The sequence below is a fragment of the Podarcis tiliguerta genome, assembly GCF_965153285.1.
Source record: "Podarcis tiliguerta genome assembly, chromosome: 5".
Taxonomy (NCBI): domain Eukaryota; kingdom Metazoa; phylum Chordata; class Lepidosauria; order Squamata; family Lacertidae; genus Podarcis; species Podarcis tiliguerta.
Genome location: NC_139538.1, coordinates 15,316,673 through 15,338,336, shown reverse-complemented (window position 1 = coordinate 15,338,336; position 21,664 = coordinate 15,316,673). Strand labels below are relative to the sequence as shown.

The following is a 21,664-nucleotide window of genomic DNA, read 5'->3' as shown; positions in this document are numbered from 1 at the left end:
CTGGTGCCAGCTCTGATGTCTGGGCAAATACAAATGCCAAGCACTGAAAGGACATTTCAGCATGTTCTGTAAGTGGCTTTAGGTTGGGGTTTTATGCTGGACATCTTTTATGCCTGCTACACATAGATTTTTTTTTCATTTCCACTTGAGAATTATTTTATTATTTTCATCTCCATGAATTGTCTGCCACCATGGGAATCTTATACTAAAGGGTGGTCTTTCTTTAAATGTATTAAGACTGTCTACGAAGCTGATGACAGCTGTTTAGATGCTGCAGTGCAGCTTCTTTACACTATATAATTTTCCTATATGTGCCTCCACTTCAATCTGAGAACACAGGCATTTATCACCTGCTCTGTAGCAATTTGCTTGCAGATGCAGTTTTTGGGAGCAGAAACACTGGTGCAGCCATTCCCACATAATAAACTATGCGGTCCTCAGGTAAATAAGCGAAAACTTAAAATGGTAGGGTTCCTTTGTTAGTTAATAAGGGAAGGAACTGGTTTTACTAGGAATTAATCTGCTCTGTCTTTAAACTAACTCACAGCTGTAACCCTGCTGATATTCATCTGTGGGAAAAGCGAAGTTGCTCCATTACTGTACTGTGGTTTATTTATGCAATATGAGTGGCATCTTCTGCACAATTTGAGCACTCATAGTTTTGTATAATATACAGTTAAATTTATGTGATAAAGTGATAGCCTAAAAGCATCATGCAAATTTTCAAGAGTACAGAGTTGAATAAGGTGAGGTACTGCAGTAATACACAAAAACTAAAACTTTCTCTTTATTCATCCTTGCCAATGAGCCATTCATATCTCATGATAGCAACTAGTTGATTTGGTTTCCACCTTGCTTTCCTTAGTTGATTTGTTTTTTATCCTGTTAAACTAAACAATGAATATGCACAACTGCTTTAAAACAGATTTCCATTTTAAATCTGTTCTGGTGTAACCAAAGCCAAATTAATTCATGTTCCCAGGTTTTAAAACCTAAGATGTAATAATAATTCATGCTTGGTTCAAATTCAGTTGATTTAAATAATTTTTATTAATTCTGCTTTTTTACTTTTTTTTGTTTCCAGCTATTACTTCTATATGTGCGATAAAATGGTTGCTCCCAATGTCTCCCTTACCTCTTCTGTGCCACAATGTAAAGAAGCTACTAAAACCGCAGAGAAGATTTCAGAGGTAATTAAATCTCTACCGGGACAGTCAGTGAAGCAACACAGCGGTGGCAAACGTAAAAAAGCCATTTTCTTTCAGGATCTTTCTCTTGAAGTACAAGAGAAAGTTGATTTGAAACTTAGTACAGAAGTGTGTGCTAATTCAGGTGAGTAGGAAAAAGAAACATCTTTCTGTACACTTGCATCTTGTAACGTGCAGCTGCTTTCCAGTGTAGCCTTTCAACAATCATTACTTTTCCTACCTTTTTGACTCCTATAGAGCGGCCTGTATCCATTAAACCTGCAAGCAGAAGGAAAGCTGAACTGATCTCTTCCAAAGTGACTACAGAAGACGTGGTAGAAGTAATCAGCAGTGCACAAACTTCATCTCAGGCTCTTCCACCTGATACTGGCTGTGATGATGACAAAGGGAAAATGATGGAAGATGTAATGAAAACCTATATAAAACAGCAAGAAAAGCTACATACAATTTTGCAAAAGAAGCAACATCTTCAGATGGTATGGCATGTATTTGATTTAGCTTCGTTCTGTCATCTGAAACCTGCCTGTTGCATAACTTTTTGTGGTGGTTTTAAATCTTGATTACCGGGAAGTGTTAACTACAATAATACACAGATAGGATCATACAAGCTAAAGGCTTGTCTCCTCATTTCAAGTCACATTAACGTAATATACTATAAACTAATATAATCCTGAAATTGCTGACTTGGCTGCCAAACCTCAGGTGTTACTGGAATAATCTTTAGAGTCTAAAGTCACCACCTGGATATGCTTTTTTTATTATTGTATGCTAAAATGCCATGACTACATAATTATAAATTTTTACATTGTAGACTGTGTGTCTGCACTGGAGGAAGTGCTCTGGAAATATTCTGTCCAGAGGTTCCTTACACAAAATGCAAAGGATTGGAAGTCTGGAATGGGGATACTTGAGATAGCATTAGACACAAAACTGAGGTTGTAGATAGCCACTAAGAGTTGCCTATAGGGAATTAAGTAGGGAGTTCTCCAACACTGATTGCCACGCCTCCCCTTTTCTACCTCTAGGCCACAAATCACTGCCAACTAGCATAAAGTAAAGGTAAAGGGACCCCTGACCATTAGGTCCAGTCGTGGCCGACTTTGGGGTTGCGACGCTCATCTTGCTTTACTGGCCGAGGGAGCCGGCGTACAGCTTCCGGGTCATGTGGCCATCATGACTAAGCCGCTTCTGGTGAACCAGAGCAGTGCACGGAAACGCCGTTTACCTTCCTGCTGGAGCGGTACCTATTTATCTACTTGCATTTTGACGTATTTATCTACTTGCACTTTGATGTGCTTTCGAACTAGCATAGGCTCCTGTAAATTGATATTGGTGATTAATTTTGTGGATTAAATTACAAGACTGATTTAACCACCGCCAGTACAATTTTGACTTGAATGTGGGAGAAAGGGCATCATTTAGTATATACAAAAATCTATCTGAAGCCGTATGGAACAATCCTTCAGCATTCCACATAGTGCTCTGCTGCTATAGAATAAGGCTGTGCATCTGGTTCCAGACAAATCCTGGCTCCTGAACTGAACCAAGTTTGATTTGACCTGATTCAAGATTTATCTAAAGTGGGCTGAGGCAGCTCCAGATCACCTCAGGTCAGGTCCACCTGGAGCAAACCATAGCTATCAATGGGGTGTGTTGGGAGAAGGAGATTATGGAGGCATTGCCTCTTTCTCACCACTACCAACCACATGTTTAATTAGGGTTTTAAATCCTAATTTTTAATTAGGGGCTGTGCAAGCCACCTCATTGCATTTGGGACCTGGACTGGGGCCTGATCAAGTTTTCTGAATTAGGAGTGCCTTGCTGAAGCCTACTGTTTAACCAGTATTGTGCAGAAAAAGTGAATCAAGTAGACTTTAGGTGTTTACACAATCTTATGCTTATGTGTAACATTAGCATGTTAAATAAGCATGAAATTCACTCTGCTGCAAAGGATTAAGGGCTTAATTAGTGCGATTATCTTTGTACCAGCTCTCTGCCAGCTTTTCTATTTACTTGTGGTATGAAACCTTAACACAAGAGCCCTTCTGTGGTTTGAGTGTCTATTAATGACTCTTGCTTGCATTGTTTAAAAATGTTAAGTATTTCTAGATTGGTGTACACTGCCCTTTGACAGTGTGAGACTTCACTCAGATAAGAGTAAATACGATCAGTGTAAGTTTGAAAGACATATGCTAAACTCCTTATTCTGCAGTGCGTCCTGAGTAAGTAGCAAGAGCTGCCTGTGCATAACAAGTGGAGATATCTAATTGAATCATGTAGCCTGTGAGCCAGAGAAGCATGAACAAAAATTTGGGTGCACTGTTGGATACTTCATATCCCCCCCCCCTTAAACATTCATGCAGTTCAGGGGTCGGCAACCTAAGGCCCATGTGCCACAAGCAGCCCATGGGGGTTATTTGATCAGCCCATGAGCCTCCCTCGAACCGAGCCGCCTGCTTGGCGAATAATAATAATAATAATATATTTTTTATTTATACCCCGCCCTCCCCAGCCAAGGCCAGGCTCAGAGCGGCCTCAGAATCCCCATGTGCTGCGCTAAACCGGTGCAGCACAGCGCGGGGACTTGCCTCTGCGGCGCCGGAAATTGCATCTGTGCCTGTGCTGGAAATTGCGTCTGTGCAGACGCTGACAATCACAGGCGTGCTCGGCTGCAGTGAACCGGCCCAGGCGAGGTAAACCTTGCCGACCCCGATGTAGTTTCTAGCTAGATGTAAATATGCTTGCTAGATTCCATCAGTTAGTGGTGTGCAGTTCCTCCAGGCACATATGTCTCTCCTTGAAGCTGATATAATTTTATTTTTTGTATCCTGCCTATCTGACTGGGTTGCCCATGCCACTCTGGGTGGCAAAATCATAATAAAGCATTAAACATTTAAAAAAACAAAAAACACTTTCCCATCCCAATATTTGGTTTCAAAATTGAAGGTAGCTTAAAGAAAATATATAGTGATGGCACTAAATAACATTAGGCTTTGAGAACATTTTAAAGGGTTTGAATGAGAGCACAAAGCGTAGCTGGGTAAAGTGTCAAGAAAGTAAAAGACGATTGAGAAGCCCAAACTCTACAATTCTATCATTCTGTGCTTTAGCTGAGATTCCTGCATTGCAGGGGATTGAACTAGATGACCCTTAGGATCCCTTCCAACTCTACAATTCTATGAAAACAGCTATAATGTGGATCATCTGGGGTTTTACAGACATACTGAAAAATAGCTAAAGAAACATTATTGGGTTTTGTAGGCATACTGGAAAATAGTTCCAGAAACATATTATTTGTAAATTGGAATGGTCAGACATGAGTTTCTCCAGTGAGGCAGTTAAAACAACAACGGTGCCAAGCTCATTCTTTTTTCAGTGTTCCTGTTTCATATACATACACCAGGGATTTGAAGGGCTGACTCAGGTTACTCAAATTTTACTGTAACACTGCTAAACTGGTTTTAGTTCACTAGCTGTCAGGTCCACGAACATGATATGCAAGCTTGTAATAGGTAATACAGTGGTACCTCTGGTTGCGAACGTATCCGTTCCATAGGCCCGTTCGCAACATGAAAAGCATGCAACCTGAAGTGCCGTATCTGCACAGGTGTGCGGGGCGATTTAGCGCTTCTGCGCATGCGTGAGCGGCAAAACCTGGAAGTGACCCTTTCTGGTATTTCTGGGTCGCCACGGGACGCAACCTGAAAAACGTATCATGAAGCAAACATAACATGAGGTACAGCATGTGTGCAAACTTACTGAAATGGTCTGTATTGATGAACAAATTTTGGTAGGACGTAGGAAGTTACCGCATACCAAGTCAAGACTGTTGGTCCACCTTGCACAGTATTGCAGCTCTCTAAAGAGTTTCATACAGGAGTGAGTCTTTCCCACCCTTACCAGGAGATGCTGTGGATTGAAGCTGGACCATTTTGCATGCAAAGTACATGCTTTTCCTCTGAGCCTACAGTATGATTTTTGCATACATCAAACTGAATCTAGTTTTTATGGACTGTAGAAGCCAAACATAGTTGGTGTGTGTGTGTGTGTGTGTGTGTGTGTGTGTGTGTGTGTATACATATAAAGAAAAGCTGCTAAAAACATGAAATTTATCCATTCTCTGGTTTCAAAAAAGTGCCACAAAACTTGAAGCTATATTCTGCATAACAAAAATGACAGTGACCGTAGAAGTTTGCAATATAGAAATAAATGCTTTGGGCTTTTGTGGTGTTGCTAACACTGTGTAATTCTGGTCATTTTCTTCACAGGAAGTAGAAATGTTAAGTAGTTCAAAAGCCATGAAGGAGTTAACAGAAGAGCAGCAGAATTTGCAAAAAGAACTTGAATCTTTGCAGACTGAGCATGCTCAAAGAATGCAAGAGTTTTATGTTGAGCAAAGGGACTTGGAGAAGAAGTTAGAGCAGGTAATAAAGCAAAAATGTACCTGCGATTCTAACTTGGAAAAGGACAAAGAAGCAGAATATGCAGCTCAGGTGAGCACAAAACATTAGTTTAACCTGGTTGTTGGAGGTCTTCGCTTGTTAATTACCTATGAAATTGCTGCTGGAGCATAGCAATTAGCAGAGAATACTTTATATTGCAAAGGCATGTAAAACTTGTAACAGATACAGAAATTATGCATTTAAAGCCATAAATAAATAAGAGGGGGTTTGGGACAATACACCCACATCCACACACCCTCTATAGACGGTTTTAAAGAAGATGGTTTAATGTATTATGATGATGATGCCTGACTTAAATTTTTGATGCAAGTTTGGTATGTCCCCTAAATTCTTGTTAAAAATTATCCTCTCTGTTTATAGAATGGGTGTTATTAAGCATTTGGTATCACCACTGGAACCACAAATATCAGCATGCTTTAAAAGACTGGCATGTGTTGAGTATGGTTGATTTTCTGTACCAAGCAGGGCCTGTAAAAAGTATTCCTTATATAGTTTTATGTTAAATTCATTTTTCAGTTCCAGTCAGTACACTGATCTATTTTTGTGCCTTAGTTCTATTATGGATTAATTTAAGCTTTTACAGTTTTATTAACTAGGTATGTCTCTCTTCCCCTTCTTCCCCTTCTTAATAAATGGACTAAAGCCCTTATTAGAGATGCTAGTGAGTTGGCTCTACCACAGTCAGCTGACTAATCCAAAAGAACCATAGTTTTGATATATTTAAGGCAGGGGATTTTACTTTCCCACTGAATTGTGGCTTGAAGCTTATACCTTTGGGTGTCATGAGTAGTATTCCCTTGGGTGTACTGACTGGCAGATTACAATGAGTTTACAATTTCTCTAGATCTAAGACATTTTTTTTTAAAATAATAATTTTTATTAGTTTTCAATTACAATCCAATAATAGCCTCATTATAACAAAACCAAGTTATAATACAATTATTAATACCAATTGTTCAAATTCCATATTATATAATTTAGATAAATTGCCCCCCTGCTTGCTATATTTGATAATTTTCTATATTTCTGCATGCCAAAATCTTATTACCGTATTTTTCGCTCTATAACACGCACCCGACCATAACACGCACATAGTTTTTAGAGGAGGAAAACAAGAAAAAAAATATTCTAAACGAAACAGTGGGTGTATGATTTTTGTGGTTCATGCTGTGGCCACAGACATGTGATCTGACGGTGAGTTTGGGGTAGCCCAATGCAAAAATCCTGAGGATCCATGTGGATCTATGCTTTGTAACCACGTTTTTGCACCACTGCGGCCCCAGGCAACAGTGGGTGTGTGATTTTTTTGGTGCAAGCTGTAGCCATGGACATGCTATGTGATCTGATGGTGAATTTGGGGTGACCCAGTGCAAAAATCCTGAGGATCCATGTGGATCCGTGCTTTGTAACGTTTTAAGTGGGGAGGGAAGGAAAAGCACTCAAGGGACAAGGAACACGCGTGGGGTGGGTGGAGAAGGATGCTATTAATAATGCAGAAGAGGGGTATAAGAGGAGAAGGCTCCTCTCCTCTCCCGCTTTGCTCCTTTAAAAGCTCTGCTTCTCTCCCTCCTCCCCGGCTCTCTGTCCCTCTCTCCTCCCCACTCAGCGGCTCTTCTCCCGCTCTGCTGTTTCAAAGCGAGCCACGGAGGAGGGAAGGAAGGGGAACCATGGATCCTCTGCTCACGACTGCAGCAGATCCCGCCGCCATCCGTAGGCATTCGCTCCATAACACACACAGACATTTCCCCTTACTTTCTAGGAGGAAAAAAATGAGTGTTATGGTGCAAAAAATACGGTAATTTTCATTACATTCCGGTCATAATAATAATCCCTTATACAACAACTGCAATTTTAATAACGTCTTCTAGTGTTGACACATTAAATGATTTATAAAACTACAAGTGAGGAACTCAAACTATATGCTTGTTCTTCCTGTGTATGGCAATTATTCTGTCTGTGGTGTTTCTTCCTGTCTTTGTAAGATGCTCGTTGTAAGATTACCCCTGTTGTTGCTGTTATTTGTCATGCCTTGGTTGGAGCTGATATCTCATTGTTCCAGAAGTTTATCCATAGCTCTGTCCCGTGCGTCATTGCTTTGCAACTTTTTGCAGCTGCAAAAGACACTGTGTCCCAGTAAATAACCTGTTTTCACCATTTTCCCTCTCCGCCTGGGAAGAAGAGCGGTCTGTCGAACTGCAGATGACTCAGTAAAGAACCTTATCAGTTCTTTGGCAGTTCACAGACTCCTTCATCCTTCCTTCCAACTGAAGATAAATGAGCAATCATACTTCCAGTTAAATTAAATCCCAAGTCCTCTTAGTGTTATTCAGTTCCCTTCGTAAATAATAACAGACTGGGAAGAGTCAGATCTAAGTTTGCATCGTAAACCTTTTGCAAAACAGAGTTTTCCCTTTCTTTACACACAGTTCCGTTTGATGTTATATTCCATATTTATAATCCAATTTCTTCCATCCCTGCTTGTACAACTATAATTTGAACTAACATTCAGAGGAGAGTTGCTGAATCATAAATGTAGAGAAGAATACTTTAAAGAAACTGTAGGCTCCCCTCCCCCCACCATCTTTTGCACCGAATTAAATCTTAGCTCAAGTTCAGACCTTAAAGTCCGTGTAGTTGGTTAGTTCCACAATTTGTGATCTCATCTCTTCTAGTACTCACCTGCACTTTAGTCCAATTAAACTCTAGTTAACAGGAGAAGCTCTGTTTCTTAATGGCGCTATTGGAGGGTTTTTGGCAGGCAAAGTGCTTTTGCACTCAGCGCCTCCCTGCCCCTCTCATTCCGTGCCGGAGTGAGAGCCAGTACTGCAAGTGAAGCCCGTTCCCCGCCCCCACCCCTGCGGGGAATTTGCAAGGAAAATTACCCTCAATCCTTTGCCACAATCCCCCATTGTCATGGGGGCTGCCTCCATTAAGGCAGAGAGGAACTGGAAGCCCAGATCTAAGACATCATTGGGGCATTAGTTCTGAAGGGGAGATTAGAATGATATCTGACGGGGAGACTAGAGTTAGGCCTTTCCCTCTTTTCTTATTTGAATGGGAGTCAAGTCCATACTTCTTTAGTTAGGATAAAAACAATAATGGATTGTTATCCTAGATCGTATCCTAGAATCAGAGTGTTAAAAGAAACCGCAAAGGTTGTTGTTGTTGTGTCATTTAGTCGTGTCCGACTCTTTGTGACCCCATGGACCAGAGCACGCCAGGCACTCCTGTTTTCCACTGCCTCCCGCAAACTCATGTTAGTAGCTTCGAGAACACTGTCCAACCATCTCGTCCTCTGTCGTCCCCTTCTCCTTGTGCCCTTCATCTTTCCCAACATCAGGGTCTTTTCCAGGGAGTCTTCTCTTCTCCTGAGGTGGCCAAAGTATTGGAGCCTCAGCTTCACGATCTGTCCTTCCAGTGAGCACTCAAGGCTGATTTCCTTAAGAATGGAGAGGTTTGATCTTCTTGCAGTCCATGGGACTCTCAAGAGTCTCCTCCAAAGGTTATCAAGACGAATTTCCCCTCGTAAACAAGTTTACAAATGTTCTTACTAGCGTTGTAGGAGGCCAGGAGCTGGTGTTCCTGTGCTGGTTGAAGAAGAAGGGAAGACCCTTATCCCATTGCTGCCATGGAAACACAAGATGCTAGGCTAGTGTAAAAAAAAGTATTCTGTCAAATGGCCCAGCAGAGGAGGATCAGAACTTGAAGGGGGGGGGGGAATGGTTTCCTTTCCTCCACAGCCAACTTGGAAACCAAGCAGATTGCAAGAGGAGGAATGAAGACATCCATCCCTCTTGCCTCCCCTCTCACACACCTGTGTGGAATCTATGCAGGGAATTCCCGATCAACTATGGCCTCTGGATTGAATCATTAAATACAAGACTGACTTAATGATGGAGCTGTTCATTTTTAAACACTCCAGTTCTCATTAAAGGTTATACAGTGTTACCCTGGTTGTCGAACTTAATCCATTCCAGGAGTCTGTTTGACTCCCAGAACCATTCGAAAACCAAGCATTCAGTTGGAAGCCACGTCGGACATTTGGCTTCCAAAAAATGTTTGCAAACCGGAACACTCATTTCCAGGTTTGTGGCGTTTGGGAGCCGATTTGTTCAACAACCAAGATACCACTGTACGTAGTAGAAAAGGTCACAATTTTTCCTGCACATGGGTAGCTTAAGCAATCTGAACCATGCATGAATTGACCCTATATACCACTGATTTTACGTCAAAGTAAGTGTATGTAAGATCCCATAATTAGATTGTAAATCATTTGTTAGGAACACTTTCTAGTATTCTGGTAGTAAAGAAACCCTGTTACATTTGTGCTGAAATGTAAAATTTATACTAAAGCTCTCCACTAGATGGCTTCTATAGCTCACTTAATTCCAGAGAAATCTTGGTCTACATATTTCTGTTTGCTAAATTGGCTTATGTGTGTCATGAGGAATGCATTTCCCAGAGGACAGAATGGCCTGGTTCATAATGTTGAACTGTGGTGTAATGTGAATGAGTAACGTGCTGGTGCATGCTTCTTGAAATTCTCCATTTTGGTCCTACCTCACTTGGACACAACAAACCACAAGCCTTGACTTCTTGTGACATCTGAACTTGGAACTGTGGTTTATGTCAAGACTAGCCATGACTAGTAGCCAAGGTTAGCTCTTGGTTTACTGCTTCATTGTTTGGGGAAAACAAACCATGAGCTGGATTCAGGCGACACGAGAAGTCATGACTTGCGGTTTGTTGCTCCCAGTGTGGTGTGGGGAAGAAGCAAGGGGGGAATCTTTGAACTGACTACGCCAGCACCCTGCTTGTTTGCATTACATCGTAATTAAACATGAACTGTGGTTTAATGTTGATTACAGTCATTGTTGCCTTAGGTCCAATTATGGCCTCGCACAGGCCAGCATATTACCAAGGTCCACTCCTGCACACACATGCGTGTCTATTTTTGCCTTTTGCTAAGTTGCTTTGAAGGAAGGGTGAGATACAAGTCAAATAGATAACTAAATGGAAATGTGATGCTGATTACTATGCACTGAATATTCTGCATGTCCTGTTTTGCCACTTGTGGCCTCCCCTTTGCTGTCACCCCGCCTCTGCACCTCTCTTAACTGCATTGCGTGGTGAGATTTTGCTGGAAACTAGTGCTGCTGGCGGCTAATTGGAGGCGAGTTGGGGACTACCGCTTGGCTTCCACTTTTTGAGGCAGGCACCTCACATTGCCGCGTCAGTGGGCTCGAGTGTACATACCTTACTTGATGTTGTTTCAGAAACAACTGCATGGTTTCTAGAGTTGTATGGATGGGGATGCATTAAGAAGTTTGTAAACCTTTTCTCTCCTTTAAAAAATTTGCAGCTGGCAGAGCTAAGGCAGAGGCTGGATCATGCTGAGGCCGATCGACAGGAGCTTCAAGATGAACTGAGACAGGAACGAGAAGCGAGGCAAAAGTTGGAGATGATGATCAAGGAATTAAAACTTCAGATTCAGAAGTCTTCAAAAAACGGCAAAGGGAAATGAAAGTGCCAACCAGATTGTATCTGCACTTTCTCAGCAGGGCTAATAAATGTCCTGCCAAGGGGAAGTCAAGCCATGGATCAGCGAAGGTATTGGGACAATCATGGGGAACTTTTCCAATGTGAGCAGAGCATCAATGGAGTAGGAGTTGTTGCAATTCCCAATCATTTCAATGACGTTTTGCACAAGAGAAGTTCCCAGTAGATTGTGTCCGATTTATGCATTCAAATCTGTAATGATACACCTTTGTAAAACTTCCAGACTGACAAAATCCGTATTTATGTTGCTTTCTTCCCTTCTTTTTTTTAATGGTTTTGAGCAGTGTTGAAACCACTGGTTGTATCCAGCACTGCTATTCTGCTCGCAAAGCAGACTTTGGAACTTCCTCTTCTTCTTTTCTCCCTATACCCCCCCTGTATATCCTCAATCAGCTCTTGTAGATTGGGGGAGCTTCCAGAGCAGATTTTGGGGGACATGCAAGGAGAGGAAGAGGAAGCATTGGATACAACTCGTGGTGTTTTACACTCCTCAGTGTAACTTTATTTTACAAGCTGTTTCGAGGGCTCTATATACTTTTTACTGAATGCAACTTTGGTTTCTTTCAAAATATGCAGGAGCTGCATATTTGCTTTCTATTGCATGCAGTCCATTTTCATAAAATGGTTTTTATAGTTCCAAGAATCTAAAGCAGAAAGAAGAGATTGTAGAGAATTTGCTGCCATGCATTGTTCTAGCCTGATACTTCATTTTGATTATTAAAGCTGGATTGAGAACTGCTAACTGGTAATTATTCAACAGCGAACATTTTTCAAAATGCAGATTTTGACACAGTTAACTGTCCGTTATTAACTGTTAAAATGCCAAATGCCAATTCTTTCAGTACCCTGCTGAATCCTGTTATGAAAAGGAGTTGCTGAAGTAGAAACTGATATGTTTTATTTTCAAAGCTTCCTATTCCTATTCTTAGATTCTTTGGGTAACTCTTCAAGCAATGATGACAGAAAATTTCACTTTTGATACAGTTCTTTGAGGATTCCCAAACATTTTTGGAAGTTTGAAAATGTCAGCCTTATTTTGTAGAGTGGCAATTTTAACCCTCAGCTGAGTGGGTTACTTCATTAGCAATAAAGTTCTCATTCCTGGATTTTCTTTGAGCACAGGAAAGTGGGTGGTCTTGACATTTTAAAAGTATTTTAAAAGTTGAGGGGGAACAAATGGAGTCTGTGATATTGTGAAAGTGATGCTAATAAGGTTCATTTAAACGGCAAAGTAAAATTGCTATCATTTGTAAACAACATAGTTATTAAACCTTTACTTCTTTTGAAAAGAAATGCTAAGATCCTTATTGGGACATCTGACGTTTAGTGTGCTGATAGGCTGGTGCCAGTAATCAAGTAGTTCAGTTCCAGTGTTTTTTCCAATGGAAACCAAACAGATAAAGTATATTAACAGAAGGGAAATAAATTGGTGGATTATTAATTTTTTTTTTTTTAGATGCTTACGTATAAACTTCAATGGACAATTTTTTTGTTGGTGGAAACCTGAGTACAGTTTGGGTTATCCAGAAGGAAAGGCAGTTCTGTTATATAGAAGGTAAAATAGATCAGGTAGACAAATATCTAATTGCTCAAAAGTATTGTATTTGAATGGCTTTTGGTGAAGAGGGGCGGGGAAATCATCTTCAAAACCTAGGCCTACATTCAGATCATTGAACATAAAAAGCAACGTGACCAATATATTTCACAGAAATTCTAGCTTCGTTGCCCTGTCCTAGCTATAGGTGCTGCATGCCATTGAAACCACAAAAATGTGTGTGGGATACGCATTGCATCGTGGGATGGGACGGTGCCTTTGCACAACCAACCAGATCCAGCTCACTGGGTAGGACAGACCTGCTGCTCTAGCTTTCCAGTAAGTGAGTTGCTGTTGCTTACTGGAAACGGGTGGAGATGTCAGATCACAGCAAGCACACATACAGGGTAGCTGCATTTGCACCCCAACCTCCCTGCCACATCCCCGACTCCCTCCTGGTAAACAGCACCCCCACCTGCTAGGAATCTAACATAGTGGTTCTGTCTCACTTGACAAGCCACTTCTGCAAACGACAACTGCAGATAGTGATGTCCAACTCTGTGTGCATCCCCATCTGATCTGCATGTTGTGGAGGCCTGCTACATGTGTGGACCTGGAGCATTTATGTTTTAATTTTAAAAAAATATACACTCTTTATTTAGGGACCATTACAAATACCATTTCCAGTTACGTTTTGCTGGGCTTTTTGGGAGGGAGTAAGGGTGGGATAGAAACTTAATAATAAAATAAATTCTTTTTTTTAGCTCCCCAGAGTGATCACAGCAATCTAAATTAATAAAAAGAAACCAATGGCACCATAAAACGATACTATAACACACATAGCAACAAGCAGGTGACAATATAAAATGAAACAGACTAAATTCCCGGCAAAATAAAATGTATAAGTGCATTTCTGGATTTAAGGGTACAGGATCTGTGCAGTCTGTCTCCTTTGATAAGTCCACAAATCAGGAGCCAGGCTGTCTTTAAGGGCAGCTCCATATAAAGCAAATTATATTAGTTCGGTGAATATGTTACCAGGGCATGCAAAACAATAGCAAGGACCTTGCCACCCAGAAAGTAATGCAGCTTTTGCACAAACTGAAGCTGGTACAGCACACTTCTGGCCACATAAAAATGAAAATCCAGAAGGACCCCCTGAATCCAGGAACCTGGAAAATTTATATCCCTTTTTAAATTCAAATTTATAGTATGACCGTCTTAGAACAGGTAAATCCACAATTTCTTGGGGTGTTAAACCTCTCAACAAAAACAGATCTATTTTAACTGGATTGAATTTGTACATCCAGTGTCTATAATTAGGCCTTAACCATTACACCTGCACCTGTTGCAAAGGATAAAAGGGTTGAGTGACGTTGATAGCGTAACACCCCATGTTCTTGGACAATTTCCCCAGCAGTTGAATGTAGATGTTAAATAACACAGGGATTGGAAAGCAAACTTGTGAGACTCCATAACACAGCTGCCAAGTTTGTGGGTGGAGATCAAGACCTGGTGAAACAATTGTGTGCTTACATACCAAGCAGTCAGCTTGTACATCACCACAAAGCTTTTTTTAAAAAAAATGGTTGCTTGGAGCTGAACCTAGTAGAAAACGAAGTCTTGGGATTGGACATTGCTGCCTAAAATGTACACCTTAAGCAGCTAAAAATGCTAAATGCTGTCTCTGCCCACATTTAACTGTTCACCTCATAGTGCTTCTAACATGTAATATGTTTTGCATGCCTTTATTTGCTGTTTCAATAATAGTGCAGTACTACTGAAGAAATAGCTAAATTTTAATGAGAAATATTATGCTCACATGTTTGGGTGTTTTGCATCCTTAAATATTATTGCAGTAGAATGTACCAATTTCAATATTTAATTTTGCCAGAATAAATTATGATTGTGTTCATTTTCAAAGCAGGTAAGCATATTCCACTGTTGGTCTTAACAGGTTATTTGTTCATATATTCTACTAGTTCAAGTACAACATGCTTGTGAGTTTTTTTATATTTTTTTTGCATGCTAAAGTATTTTGCTGCTATTTAGCACATTTCAGACAAATGGGGGAAGAAGTAGAGCTAGGTATCACACATGCTTGTTTTACATTATAAGTTATCTTATTGGTAATAACTCCATACTTGTTTCACTCTTTAACTTGTTTAGGCATTTAAGTGATCAATCAAAAGTAAATTGATTGGTTGCTCTTGGCACGTCTTTTACTTTCCTCTTAGGAAGTATGATCCTATAAACAGAATCAGAAAGACTATTGCCAGTGGCCCAGGGTGGTCAGCAGAGGTAGATTCCTGAAGCAGTTCTTGGGATATGTAGGAAAAGGTTATATTTGGGTCAAAATCACTGAACCTAGATTATTTATCCATTGATTGCACACCTAAAAACTGAAAACTATGGGGAATATCAATGTTAGTCATAGTTGGAATTGACCCACAGAAATCAATGGACTTAACTCACTCAGATGCATTGATTTCAGTGGGTCTACTCTTGGAGGTATGACTAACATAGGTTATCATCTTTTATTTTGTGATAATGGTAATCCAATAGATCGTTGTGCTTCCCACTAAAATCAGTGAGCACATCTGACTCTGTGTTGAATTGTGGTCACTGTTCTGCTATTGGGTGTCAGAAATGGAAGCTACTATTTGATTTTTAAAGTTCTGAGTCTGTTTTATCTAGTACTTCCCCCCCTTTGCAAGGTAAAGGTGAGTTCAGACCAGTGGCGTAGCGTGGGTTGTCAGCACCCGGGGCAAGGCAAGTAATTTGCGCCCCCCCCCTGCTGCACTGTCCCTCCCCCAGATAGTCCCTCGCTCTCCGCACCGCACGCCTGGCACCCTCCCCTCCACAGTGGGCGGCGACCCGGCGGCTCGGATCGGATTCGCACATCCAGCACTGCAGTGAGAGAGAGTGAGTGAGCCAGGTAGGGGCAGAGAGCTGCGAGTGCGAGCGCCCCCCGCCCAGATGTTGCGCCCGGTGCAGCCGGCACCCCCTGCACCCCCCACACTACGCCACTGGTTCAGACATAAAATTTTGCTTCTCACACAGCTATCTCAGGAGACTGTCTTCCATGTAGAGATGGAAAGCATTAAGTAGATGCTGTGTGTTGTTGACCAGTGGTAATAACTAGTTGTAGGAGCTGGGGAAATCTCCTTGCAATTATGGAGGTGGCTGTTGATCAGTAACCAAGTTAACCTGCTAACACCTTTCATTAGTAATATATGTAATGTTTGAATGGACTCTAAGAGAGTGTTTGAGCCATTTGGTAATTAACTCTTGGGATGCTAGCAGTTAGCCAATGTTTGCTTTCCTGTCCTGAATACAAGGAGAATCCTGGCCTGATCTTAGTGCAGGGATGGGCCTGTTCTAGATGCTGCTAGGCTACAATTCACATTACTCCCTGACCATTCCCAGTTGCCTGGGGTTGATTAGAGTTGGAACCCAGCAACTGTTGGAGGGCAACAGGTTCTCTATCCTCTGCTACAGAAAGAGTTGAGCCACCACTGAACTTTGGACACAATCCTTCCTGAATGTTACTGCAATATCATGCCTTCCTTCTTTCTGCCCCAATTTTCCATTATAAAAGCAGTTTTATAGAACGAATGATGTCACAATTTGTTATCGTGTTTCTATTTAGACAGGATTTGGTAACTAAAATGCAAAGATCAGCAGTGTTTGTCCTAAACGTTGCTATAGTTGCAACACTTATCGGAGATGAACATGTGGCAACTTTGACTATATTTTAGATGTGTTCATAGTAGGTAATAATTGGTTGACGTGAGAGAGAGAGAGAGAGTGCCACTTTCAGGTTTGTTTAACGTCTCTGAAAATTTGTAAAACCAAATGACACCAACTTATAATCAAAGAAATCATAATTGTAACCCTTAAATTGAACAGTTAATTTCAGCCTCCTTTACATAAGACTTCCCTAGATGTTAAGTAATTAATACATAGAAGTGTGCCATAGGTGTCCATAGCCACCAAGAGATAGTTTTGTAGTAAATTGTAAATAGTCTATGTTTTACAGCAGCTAGTTTCTTACGTTTATCTCTTAACATGACGTACCTAATGGGTGATTTACTCCATGCCTATATAGCTTGAATTGCATACAAGGCTTTGCCCATTTACAGAGACCTATGACAAATTTTCCTGTAAATTCAAATTTGCTCTTTTAGACTTAGCATGCTCATTCTGTATGTTAATAATTACTGAAGGCTTTTCTTTAAAAAGTCATCCCTGTGTTGGCCTTTTAGATAGGTTTGTTTCCAATTTGTCTTCTCCATTTATGTTTCTGAAAAGCACTAAAAACCATACCATTAGAAGCAAGGCTGCCAAGAATACTTTTAAGAAAAAAAGCTGCTTCTTGGCATCCCTGTTTTTAAAAAACCAAATAGTGCAGGGTGCAATAGACTCTGCAGGAAATGTTAGGGAGCGAAGTATCTTACCATTGTGGCAGCCCTAAAGACTTTCATCCGCACTTGAAGACACAACCCCTTTGACGTTAGATCAAAAAGCTTTAGCAAAGTGTGTTCAGACAAATTGTTCTTTTACTTTCCAGTAGGTCTTATATCACTTAGCTTGAGTATTTGAGGTAAACATGGTAGTTATGGGGTATATTTTACATTCTTGGATTAATTTTATTATATATTTAATATATTGATAGCTGTAAAATCATTTGTACATAGTTAAGGTATCGTAATGCAACCCCTGCAGTAGACTAGGCTGTGGGGACTGTAGAGTACTATGAAGCAGTTTTGCCTACGCGCTGCTGCTTAGTTCCACATTCTTGGAGCCTCTAGTGACCTGTACTTCCACTTTTCCCTTAGCTTCCGTCCGTAAAAACAGCTGCGTAAATGGCTGACTGATGTACCTTGGAGTCATTTTCATAGGGCTATGTAACTGACCTCAAAACACTTTCCAAGTCAGCTTCCTATGCTAAAGTTCATTTGATCTTAGAAAAGCATAACTTTTTCTTTACACAGGAGAACGCGGATAAATATATACCATTAACATGTTTTAAAACCCTGATAATGTAATGTAAGAAAATACTTAAATTCTCTTGTAATCCTATGCTTGAAATATTTATGCTGCAGCTGTAAAATATCTCTGTCCAGGAACGGGCAGCTTGAACTCTTTGTTATACTTGCTCTGCAACGTTTTCATCCATTACATCTGTGGTAATGTGAGGCAGTCCATAATTCCTGTCCTGGAAATCTTTTGATATTTTTGTTGTTGCAGATGCTCTCTATTATAAAAGCAAAAGTCACACATTAAACAGATTGCACAACTTTTTTTTCTTTTTCTTTTTGTAAACCCACAATATAGAGGATACTTTGAATTCTCTGGTGCTCTGAAATATTCAAGCACAGTGAAACAAGTTCTTATTTCCCCCCAAATGAATATCCTGATAAGTATAGCAATCCATTATATTCTTTCAAATACCTCACCTTAACGAGAAAGGAAGCACAGTTGTAATGTATCTAAATCACTCTAGTGAATCCATACAAATTATTGGTTTGTAAATGTCCGGATGCAGCTGTGTTGCCTTCCAGAATAAGCAAGTCAATGACAAACTTCTATTTTGTATGGGTTCATGATGCTTTTGAAAGTATTTATTGATGCTGATACCTTAATATATTTCCACAATCTAGAGCAGCATGTGACCACCTTCTGTTTGCTCAGCAGGACCTTTGGTATTTACCTGGACCAGCAGTTTATCATGCCCATACAGCAAATCATTTTTTGAAGTTTAAAAATTAGTTTGCAATATGTCCTATGGTTTGCTGTTCATATATAACATATATGGTTTGCTGTCCAGCTGGGCATCTACAAAAGTCATTGGACAAACATAAAGTACGTTTCTGGATTGCGACAAGATCTTTAAAGAAAATCTATAGACTTAATAGGTCCTGCAAAACTTTCAAGGCAACAGGTGGGATTACTGGAGTTTAAAAAAATAAAAATCAATTTTTTTTAAAAAAGGTTGGTGCATACCAATAATTTTTGACGTTTTGCCAATGATGTACAGTTCTACGGTTGGAGTTGCTGTAATTGCATTACATAACACACAAAGCTGGCCTCTACCTCATGTGATACAAAAACAGATATTTTGTATGGTTTTAGTAAAACAAGATGCATTTATCTGGTCACTTAGTTTACAAATTTTGAATTCTATTTATTGAAACATGACATACTGTGCTCTTAGCTTATACCTCAATTGTATTTTGTGCAGTTTTCCATTTTTCATGCATTGTAAATATCCTGTATAGATTGTGGATCCACATACAAATAAAAGCAATTCTAATGTCAAGCACTTCACGTTTTGTGTACTTTGTACATATAGTATGTGAATTGGGTGTTTGTTCAAGATATTTCTCAATGCTAGTTTTGTGCATTTAACAATGTACCATTCACTCTAGTATTCATAACGGCATAGATCAGCAGACCTGTAAGGCTGGAGACAGACAATAGTTTTAAGAGAGTTGAATGCCGTCGGAGGCATCATGTTTGCACATTTCAGTTACCCCATGTTTGCTTCTATTCAAAGAGGTTTTTCAGGTATTTCAGTTAATGTAAATAACTGTACAATGAAGACAAAAGTGGCTTGAATATAAATATTATGAAAGGGGATTCCCTTTCAGTTCCGTGTGTGTGTGTGTGTGTGTAGAGTATTCCTTTTCAAGAAAACTAGTTTATTTCTTTAATTCTTAGTATGTGACAGCAAAAAAAGAATTGTATTTCCTGCAAGAGTGTGTGTGTGTGTGTGTGTGTGTGTGTGTGTGAGAGAGAGAGAGAGAGAGAGAGAGAGTTAAGACATTTTGACCCAACGGAAACTGTCCTTAATACATTTTTAATAATACTGCACAAATACTGTCCTACCATAAAGAAGAAACACACCTTTCTGGCTATACATGAATCTGGCAATTGACCAGTAAGTGAAATTCTGACCAGGCTGGCAAAATTCTGACTGGCTGTCAATGCTGCTCCTCTTACATGTAATGGATTGGAGCATTTATTATTATTAACAATAATTGTATACCACCCAATAAAGAACATTCTCAGAGTAGGGAGTGATGCAATTTAAAAGCCAAAAAAATAGAATAGATGAAAAGCACCAGCAGAAAATTACATAAAAGAGCATTAAAAAACTAAAAGATCTAAATGAAAAATGCCATAGAGTCATAGAGTTGGAATAGACCACAAGGGCCATCGAGTCCAACCCCCTGCCAGGCAGGAAACACCATCAGAGCACTCCTGAACATATGGTTGTCAAGCCAATGTATTCCTTGCCTTATATGTTGTTCCTTTATACATGATGGGCTGGCCCTTCTGTGCAGGTCCATAACTGCATAGTAATCCAAAGTAGTGCCTTCTATGTGTGAAGGCAGATTGAATCACAGATTGAAAAACAGCAGCAGGAATTTTATAAGCAGCAACATGTTCACCTGGCAGTCTTCAAGTGTTGAGTTCTACAGCTCTCAGGTTGGTCTTGGGGCTGTGGAAGCAGAGCCCTGGACGTTGGACTTGAGGTCGATCTCTAGTGGCATCACTGATTGTGAATAGTTCATGTGATAGGCACATACATTGTGTGAACCAGCCCTATGTACAGCAAACTTAATTCTCCTGGGCTTGGAGCTGTGTACCTAATCAGTCTGGAGTGCAGTTCCAGAAAAATCCACTAGTGGTCACTGCAGGCATATTTTATCAGTGGAAAGAAACCCAGATATTCGTCTGCGGCACTTTCTGCATGAAGAATATTTGAACATTTGAAGCACCAGAAGAAGCAGATTCTCTTTAGACTCTTCTCATTTGTGATTCAGACAGCCAGGACGCAGAGTGAATTTTGTTTGATTATTACAGAACTTCTTTATACTAAATTAAAATGCATATTAAAATGGTATGCTTTTAAAAGAATTTATTCTGAGCATCATAAATTACACCCTGATTTTAAATGCATTGTTTCCATATTGCTGTGTTTAGGATTGGAGCTGGCATCTTCATCATACGCCAGGCGCCAGACAGAAAAGGTTGTTCTTTAACCAGGCCTTTGGCTGATTAACATCTGATACCCTCTTAAATTTATGTGTGGAAAGGAGGGCGGTTATCGGTTTGTTTTTGTTCTTGCTTTTATTATGCAGTTTGTGCTTTTTAGCTTGTATTTTTGTGTTGTGAGCCACCTTGGAATCTTTAATTAATAATAAAAATCACTTAGATTGGGCAGGGGACCTCTGACCCTCCAGATACTTGCTCCTCCCCCCCCCCCCCTGATTTGGGTAAGGCAATAAAAGTGCTGAATTAGTGTTTGAGATTAATAATAAAGTGGATGATGCCCTACCCCTAAAAAAACCCTCAACCTGATGAGATGGATGCTGTTAATGAGCGGTTTGTTTGTGGATTCAGTATTCAACCTGTTTGGAATGAGTTTGTACCCTTACCTCCCTGCCAAGCATCCAGCTTGCAGTATTTTTTTTGGGGGGGGGAGGGAGGTTGTGGCATCTACAGTGAGGTATGCAGTACATTTAATCATCTAAGGATGCAAACCCCCCTCAGATAGAGGGCACCTCCAGAATGCCAGTGTTTTGCAGGAGTGATACAGGTACATACATACTGAGGAATTTAGGCTGCACACGTAAAGTGGATTAAAACACTGTTGCTCCACTGTGACAAATCCACTTGGAAAAACAACCACAGACTTTTTGTGGTCAGGAGACTGATGGAGAAATGCATTTAAAACTGTGGAATGAAAGAATGATCAATATCATCCATAGTAGGCCTTGTTGGGCATCTGCTGAGGCCCACGCCCCTTGCAATGGGGCCACTGCCATTCATGGGATCTTCCTGGTCTTGCAACTTTCTCTCTAGAAAAAAATTAATCACTTCCTCTC

At 40.3% G+C, this 21,664-nt stretch overlaps 1 protein-coding gene and 1 long non-coding RNA gene across 2 annotated transcripts in view; both read left to right on the top strand.

Annotated features, from left to right (window-relative positions):
* SKIL (SKI like proto-oncogene) overlaps window positions 1–19,092 on the top strand; it is a 33,628-nt gene extending 14,536 nt beyond the window's left edge. The window contains exons 4-8 of the mRNA XM_083442142.1: window positions 1,085–1,332; window positions 1,446–1,684; window positions 5,477–5,701; window positions 11,034–15,501; window positions 15,803–19,092. Of these exons, the coding sequence (XP_083298268.1) occupies window positions 1,085–1,332; window positions 1,446–1,684; window positions 5,477–5,701; window positions 11,034–11,195 (874 nt within the window). The 3' untranslated portion in view covers window positions 11,196–15,501; window positions 15,803–19,092. The remainder of the gene's footprint in view (window positions 1–1,084; window positions 1,333–1,445; window positions 1,685–5,476; window positions 5,702–11,033; window positions 15,502–15,802) is intronic.
* On the top strand, window positions 8,082–9,382 carry LOC310678555. The gene is made up of 2 exons (XR_014511847.1): window positions 8,082–8,826; window positions 9,174–9,382. It is a non-coding gene; the product is annotated as an uncharacterized lncRNA (long non-coding RNA).
* Window positions 19,093–21,664: the final 2,572 nt, after the last annotated feature.